Source organism: Gavialis gangeticus, unplaced genomic scaffold, assembly GCF_001723915.1.
Source record: "Gavialis gangeticus isolate Ggan-Ray unplaced genomic scaffold, GavGan_comp1, whole genome shotgun sequence".
In the NCBI taxonomy this organism is placed as follows: Eukaryota; Metazoa; Chordata; order Crocodylia; family Gavialidae; genus Gavialis; species Gavialis gangeticus.
This window is the reverse complement of record NW_017729006.1, coordinates 16,498,645-16,507,227: the sequence shown is the minus strand read 5'-3', so window position 1 is coordinate 16,507,227 and position 8,583 is coordinate 16,498,645. Positions and strand designations below refer to the sequence as shown.

Here is an 8,583-nt window from a genome sequence, read left to right as displayed (position 1 = left end):
AAATTTATTATTTGTATTCTGGTAGTGGCCCCAGATGTCAGTGTCCACGAATGTAGGAGGACAGGCTGCCTGCTTTGAAGAGCTCACTGTCTAACATTGGACCAGCAAGACAGGAAGTGGACAGATATGCCTGGGATTCAATATATAAGTGGCTACTGAATGGAAACGCTGGAATTAGCTAAAAGCTATTCATGAACATTAAGATAAAAAAGAGGTGTGCCCCATCAGAGCTGAGATGGTAGATGGGACTGATTCTTTTTTCCCCAAATCCAAGAAGATACAGTCCACTGTCACAATCCCATTAGGTGATGGGGGGAATTTGATATCCTGGTGCTAAGGCCCTTAAATTTTTAAAGACTCAAACCTTAATCCCAGAGACATGACTAAACCAAAACCCTACTCCAATTAACTCTGAAACTAGAGGCATTTCAAAACTTAAATCTGATCTAAACTTTGGAAATGATCCTGCTTTTTGTGAAGGGCTTTATTTACATTCCTGGATCCAACCAAATGCCTTTAACTACTTGGCATTTGAAATCCAAATTCATACTTTTAGTCTGAGTCTACCTCCTCTGACTTCTCTTCTGGGTTCATCCAAAACCAAGTAAATACAATTTAAGTCTTTCCATCGACTTGAACAAGCTTTGCATCACGCTCTTGCTGTTTATGCTTCTTAGTCCCCTTAACTGTAACTCTGTTAAGGGAGGATGTGTCTACTTCCAGGATGCTAAAAGTTCACTAGCTGTCCTCTCTGGATTCACTTTCTACCACATGGCAGAGATAATGTGACCTCACCAGGTAAATTAAATGTTGGATTTTACAATTATCTCCTTGCTTTTAAACACTAGCTGAGTGGCACCGAGTCCATTTGCTAGATATGTTAAAATAATTTGTTGATGTGCATATTTACAAGTACACTTTAAAAAGAAGACAACATGGAAATGGATTTAAGTTACCTGTATGGGAACCTCACACCCACTGATTTCATCTTGAATGATAATTTCTTCACCTTTAGCAAAATCTTTGTGCCTTTATGTATTCATTTGCTTCTGTCTTTGGGCTGATGGGAAACTGTTCCTTAACGTGTACATTCTCTAAGAGAAATTTAAGACCCTACCAGCTGGTACTTTTGGTTATCTGCTGGCTTGATTAATGCTGACCTACTTTTTCTTTACATCCTGTCATTCTGGGCATATTCTGCTGCTTACAAGTAGATTTTTGGCACCACAATGTGTTGTATTATATGAAGCATTTATAACTTGAATCTGTACACTTCAATGTTGACATTAACCTGTATAAGTATTGACAGGTTTATTGCTATTGCTCAAGCAACCAAAGACAATGTAAGTCAAGCCAAAATAATGGCGTGGGGCAAAGCAATCTGTATTTTGGTATGGATGATATCAGTAGCATTTGCCATGTCACAGTTTATAGTGCACAGTTCAAATGTTTCACTTTCTGTTTCCAGTTGCTTGTTGAGGTTACCTGTGGCTTACCCTTTCAACCTGAACAAATATGTATCAAGCAAACATTTTTTTAAAAGAAGTCACAGATGAAAACACACAACCAGAAGTTAAATTACAATACATGCGTGGGGTACATTCCCTAACTTTTAGAATTTTGACTTAGTTAAAACTCCTAAAGGAAACAATTAATCACTTGCCCTTTAAAATGATTAGCAAATAATACGTTGACAGACAGATCAATATTTAAAGTCACAATGCTCAATTCTGCTCCCACTTGTACAGCTTGCGTCAACAGAGTTCATATCTGATTTACACTGGTGCAATGTTCCACGTGTAGACGAAACGAGGGGCATGTGTGCATGACACTTTAAAGCGTGTTAAATGCTTTTGCACCGCTTTAATGGTGTCAGTGTTTGCACGCATCAGTGGCAATAATTCCAGCTGCTATAGCAAATTCAGCGGCATAATGCGCCTTAAATGACTTGGGATGCAGCAAACTAAAACTCCTCTGAGGAGTTTTAGTTTGCTGCCCTACGGCTGCTGAGTGAAGCACCAGGCTCCATGCAGCTCAAGGGCTCAGCAGGAAGCCCTGCAGGCTGCCTGGCAGTAGCCTGGGAAAGCAGGCTCTGCCCAAGAAAGCGGCAAGCCTGATCTTTTTTTCCCTGGAGCCTGTCTGCCTGCCTGAGCTGCATGGGGGTCCTCTGTGGCTGTGGTGTCCCCCAGGAGCATTTGAGCCAGATGCCTACAAGTGGGTACTGTCTGGGGGGGCTTGCCATGGAGGGAAGCAGGGAGGCAGGTAAGTTTGGGTGTGTGCATGACATGGGGGTTTAAAGGGCCCTAAATTGAAGCGGTGCTTTTAAAAACCCACCACTTCAATTTAAGGCCTCCATTTCATCTACACATGCCCATGAAATCAAAATCAAGAATCATCACAAATCTACTAGCAAAGAATTCCACCTTCTTTTCTTATAAAAAACAAAACAGACATTTGCTAAACAGAATAGCAGATGAAAAAAAAAATCACACAGCTTGGAGTACATCTGGAAAATTGATAAGCAGTGCTGTAGCTTCCTCAATGTTGTTTGGGGCTGAGCAATTTTAATAGCTGGTTTACCTAACTCTTCCTGAATCTATCATTATGTCTGTGTATGTGATATCTATACTGTGCTAAGGAGAAGATCAGTATTAAACAAAAGGTGTATATTGCTTTCTTTTGGTTGCATTAATATACTGCTGGACTTCTCCTCAGCCTTGACTTTGGACATACTTTCCAAATTTGAACATGGTAAAAATAAAAAGCAATTTTAAAAAAGAAAATAAGCAAAACCAAAGGTGCTAAATACAGGCACAACCACACATTTCTCCCATAATTGCACGTCAGATTTCAATGTAATACTCCAAATTCTTATCCGTGGGACTGACGGCAGAATTTAAGGCCAACATTATACTGCCCAGTCTTAATTGTGTAACTAGGGTGTTGAATTGTTTGTGGGACTTAAGTGGAACAATATGTGGTTAATGAGTTCAAACAGGTTTTCTAATTGTAAAGCATGATTCATATTCAGTCCGGGATATGATCTGAATTGAGAGGTATATTGAGAAAGGAGGTCTGGCAGAATTTCCTGTTATGAAATGAAGTTGATGTCATCATGTCACATCATTTTAGGGAGAAAGATGCAGAGACCGGGTTAATGTGACTAACAGCAGAAAAATAAGTTTGCAATAGAAGATATGCAGCAGACACAGAAAATACAGAGGGACAGATGGCAAACAAAGCATTGTTACTGCTGTATTCAGCTGCATGAAACAATGGACTAGACAGATGCACCTCTGTAGGAACAACTTAAGCTTGCAGTACCTAGAGGTGAGGATTTTCATGTGGAATAAGCCTAAGGCAGTACCAAACCTTTTGCTCTTGCTGGAATGAGGCTTACACTCCACAGGAACTCTGTCAATTCAGGAGTCCTAAGGAAGATGCTGAAATCAGCATCTCTCAGCCAACCTGGCTTATACTCTTATTGGGTCAACTGTTTCTTCCCTTTCTTGGAGGGCTCTGGCTGGTTCCAAGTCCCTGGCAGATGAGAGACTGTTTGGATTGCTCCCAGCAGAACTCAGCAAGTGAAATAAAATAATACTTTATTTATGTATTTGCATACAACTATTGTACCAAATCAAACAAACAAGACGACAATTGCGAATGTGACTCTGGATGCTTTGCATCCTACTTGTCCTAGTGAAGATTTCCTGTCCCTCCAAGATGAACTCTACTGCAAAAACTGAGTTTTGTCTAAACCATACATTTCTCGTGATGATGATGATGGTTTTTATTTGTATTGCACCTGATATGAGAGACTCCAGTTAGGGATCAGCTACATTGTGCTAGGCATTTTCAAACAAATTGCCAAAGATGAGCCTAAGAATGCCTATTGCAGTTAAGGCACACTGGTTTCTGTAGCCATTGGCACACAAAGGAAAGATGTAGGTAGCACTTTTTTCAAACTAGCCTGAATAATCTGTTTATAGCTAGGGGACCTCTGACATGGTCTCAAACTCACACCTGTGGATCCATAGCAAGCTACTCAACCAGCACAACCCAGTTAAGAACTACACACATTTAATTACAAGCTGGTCCTTGCCCCAGAGTGATTACAACTGAATGTTCCCCACTGGAGGCCTGAGGGATAACCTTTGCACCATGCAAGCTCTACTGACTTCAGTGGGGTCTCATGGAATGGATAATTCTTGGCTGCTGTATGTAGGTTTCCAGTTTTATCACCTAGGCATCTAACTACAGTGATCCTGTATGGACTAGGGAGGTGTATAAGGGCATAATATTTATACCCCCAAAACAGTGGGTGCGTCCACACATGCATATTTACTGCAACCGATATTACTGCGCAGTACAGGCATGCATCTACACATGCACACCTGTCCTGTGCAGTAAATGTACTGACTTATGCTAACTTGAACATAAATTTGATACCTACATCATGAAGATATCAAACATATGCCAGATTAGTTACTGTGCAGTAACGCACGTGTAACACTGTGTGTGTGGACTGGCTTGGGACTAACTTTAGTCCCAAATCAGTCCACACATAGTGTTAATTCGCTTTAACATCTGCATGTGTAGATGCCGGCTTATTCCTGCTTACTGAGCAGTAAATTTAAGCCTGCGTAAATGCACGTGTAGACATGCCCAGTATGTCCCAAACACAACTCACCCATCTTCTCCTGGTCACATCTTGCGATGCTGCTCCAGAGTTATCCCTAGCAGCCTCAAAACCAGCTACAGAGGCACATCACAGGGGTTTGCTCAGGAGAATCTCAGCTGAGCACACTGCAGCTGTGGTGCAACTGTACTGTATGTGCTCTAAGTAGGGTGACCTCACACCCTGATGCATTACAGTCTTTTCTGAGGAATCATGAGGTTAGTCATCCTATAACTTTGGAAGAGTCCCATAAGTCTTCCCCATGTCTGTTTCCCCCTCTGTCAAATGATGATCACAACCAACCAAATGCACTGTTTTTTATATCCAAATGATTATAACGTAATGTAAAATTAAACTTTTACTTAACATAGACATATACATGAACTCATATTATTGAATGATGCAGTTTGTGAATTTAAAAATAGAGAATGCTCATTTGCTGCTTCTGGTTGATTTACTTAGAAACTGATTAAATTAGTAACAGAATTCAATATCATGATGTGGTTATTTCTGCTTTTTTTGGAAAATAAATGTCTTAGACTTCAGTGTGCAATTGCTATTCTTTGGTATTTGTGTCTAGTATCTTTAAACTTCTAAGGACTCTCCTATCTGCATTGATAGGCAGCCATTTTGCATTTGGTTCCATTAACTGTCATAAAAGAAAGGGGGACTTTACTTTTTTGCATTATTGTTTTCTTAATCTGAAATAAATATCAATCTGGCTAAGAATGCCTGTTTGCTCTTTATATACAGAAAAAAATACACCAGATGATTCTGGTTTTGTGTTAATAGTGTTTACTCACAGATCTGTCACACTCTGGTCCACAGATTCTACTTCAGTTTGACTTTCATTGAGGGCAGAATCAGAATCCTGCACTTGGCACAATTCCTCATCTGTGATGATATCGAATGTTGCATCATCTTGTGGTTTGGAGGCTTCATTGGTAACTACCATAAAAGCATATAAAATGCAGTTATAACATTACAAGAAGTACCAATCATTGTTTCAAAGCTTACGCAGAAGACTGTTATTCTGCCTACACTGAAGTTTTAGTATAAGATTAAGTGGGAACCTCCACAATGACTCACCTGTATTAAATATAAATGGGAAATTATATTAATTTATGAATATTAGCACCCACTAACTAATGTACACAACTGCGGTAGTACAAATTATTCCCTGACTTAGATCTGTTTGACATAATTGGATTTGTAGAAAGTGCAAGTCAGTCAGGATATGAAAGTCCAATAAAGTCTTTTATTTAATAGCAGTACACTGACTAACCTGTAACTCTCCTGTTTGGTGACACTGGTGACTCTAATGGAGATGCTGATGTCCCTTGGTTGACAGGAGATCCAGAGCCATCTGCATTATCGACAACCACTCTAGGCTTATTAAAGCAAGTTCTACAGCAACGTTCCTTCTTGCCACTTTTTGTCATCATATAGTTGTTGCAGCAATAGTAACAGAAAATGCGACCACATATTCTAGAGATTAGAAAAAGAAACAAAAACAAAGGCATGAATATATCATGCTTAAAACCAGAAGTAATGATGTCACAATGGTGGAGGCTTTGGTAAAAAGTATGTTGTGCCCTAGAGAAGCCTACATTTTCTGTACGTTAAATGGCAACATTCTCAGTGCAGACAATTCTGCTTTTTGCAGTTAATCAAGTCTCCCTAGCATTCAAAGTCTAGAGGGGCATACTGGTACCTTATAGTCTCAATACAAATAAATGACAAAGGAAAAGGAATCTGTAGATGACACATATAAATAATATAAACATAAACAAATAAAAATGACATATTTATTAATATTCCACTGATTTTAAATGTACTGGGTAGTATGAACAGGCTCATTCCCATATTACTCAAACCATCCTTAATCCAATCATTCAGTGCATTTAAGCTGCACGCTCTTCAAAAAAGGGGAAAGTAGCAATATCATGAGAGAGAGAAAAGAGACGTATACCAGGATACTTTCTTATTGTTAGACCAATTTAATGCTCTTAAAGTAAATTGGTTATTATTTTCATGATTAAAAGCACCCAGTCCAGTTTGCTGCTATTGATGAAATCTCAATACTAGTTGTTTTTCCATAAGTATTTGGGACATCGGCATGTTCTGGCAAAACTGTTAGCAATTTGTACAAATTTTATCTGAATTTCTTCATTTGAAAATGTACCCTGGGAAATAGGTATTACCTCTTCATCAACAACTGCACGATATTCCCTAGTGTAAAATGTTACTGAATTGGAAAACTGAGCAAGTTCTGTGTGTCTTATGTGATCAATTGCTCACAAGAGATACAAAATATTATTGATTGCTTAAATTAATGCTCTACCAAGAGTGTGAAATATATTCACTCAAACTTTTCAGTGAATATGTATGTAAACATCATTATACTGCTAAAAATACAAAAAGAGGCTAAATTTGTAGAAAGTGAATCAATTAGCTCTTCTGTATTTTAAAGCAGACATCTAAATCAGATTTATGCATTAAAAGTAATAATTTAACAGATTCTATCTAAGCAGTGAGTTATGTTCGCGCAGAATGTAATACAATGGGACATTGATTGTAACTAGGTGAGTGTTGCAAAAAAACAACAACGATAAAACTATCTCAGAAAATAATTTTTAAAGCAGGCATCCCATGTAACATGCATATTTTATAATGCATCCAACTGAACAGCAGAAATATTGAAACAATAGATATTTTTTATGCAAACTATCATATTTATTTCCAGGTTTCTAAAAACATGTTTAAAACAGTTCAGTGAACTAACCTGCAATGGTGTCGGCGTAGCATCCAACTGAACTCTTTCTGGCAGTCCAGACACTGGTTTACTTCTGTGTCTCCCAGCCATCGTTGCTCTGCAGACAGCTTCTGTTGAAATTCCAGAGCATCTGATTTTTGCCAGAGGGCATCCTTATCCCTACAAAGACACATACAAAAAATTTAAGGTCCTTCATCTGGGTAGGAAGAACAACTATACAATGGGTGGTGGCCTACTGGCTGACACAACAACTGAATGAGACCTGGGGGTCATGACTGACTGGAAGATGAATATGACCCAACAGTGTGATGAGGCTGCCAAAAGAGCCAATAAAACTCTGGCTTGCATTAGCCGCTGTGTGGCCAATAGATCCAGGGAGGTACTCCTCCCTCTATTCAGCGTTGACAAGGCCTCAGCTGGAGTACTGTGCCCAGTTCCGGGCACCGCACTTCAAGAAGGACATGGATAAACTCGAGAGGGTACAAAGAAGGGCCACCCATTTGATTACGGTCATGGAGGGTAGGCCCAATGAGGAGAGACTCCGGGAACTGGGCCTGTTCAGCTTGAGGAGGAGAAGGCTGAGAGGTGACTTGATAGCTGCCTACAAGTACCTTGGGGGGAGCATCAAGAACTAGGAGAGCAACTATTTAAGAGGGCACCTCAAGGGAGGATGAGGACTTATGGGCATAAAGTAATAGAGGGTATAAGGAAAAACTTCTCTGTATGGGGCACCAGAATCTGGCTCCTAGCAGAGGTGGTAGAGTCGCCCTCCTTGGAGGTGTTCAAGACAAGGCTGGAAAAGCACCTTGCTGAACTCATCTGAGCTCAATACTTCCTGCTTATGGCAAGGGACTGGACTTGATGACCATACAGGTCCCTTCCAGCTCTATGATTCTACTCTATAATTCTATTTCATTTTTCCACTTCTTAGTTTACCCATCTGTAAAATGTAGAAGGTAAATCTTGATCAAGCCAAATTGCTCTCAGTGATATCTTTTTCAGTGGAAGGCCACACCAACTTAGACTCCACTAAATTTCATAGATTTCATAGACATTAGGGCTGGAAGGAACCTCGGAAGATCACTGAGTCCAGCCCCCCACCCAAAGGGCAGCAAGTCAGCTGGGGTCA

At 39.8% G+C, this 8,583-nt stretch overlaps 1 protein-coding gene across 2 annotated transcripts in view; it reads right to left on the bottom strand.

The window, feature by feature from the left end:
- FYCO1 (FYVE and coiled-coil domain containing 1) overlaps window positions 1-8,583 on the bottom strand; it is an 82,138-nt gene that overhangs the window by 22,692 nt on the left and 50,863 nt on the right. For both annotated transcript variants that reach the window (XM_019508880.1, XM_019508878.1), the window contains exons 12-14: window positions 7,464-7,613; window positions 5,964-6,166; window positions 5,482-5,626 (exon numbers count right to left, since the gene is read on the bottom strand). In XM_019508880.1, coding sequence (XP_019364425.1) covers window positions 5,482-5,626; window positions 5,964-6,166; window positions 7,464-7,613 — 498 coding nt within the window. The remainder of the gene's footprint in view (window positions 1-5,481; window positions 5,627-5,963; window positions 6,167-7,463; window positions 7,614-8,583) is intronic.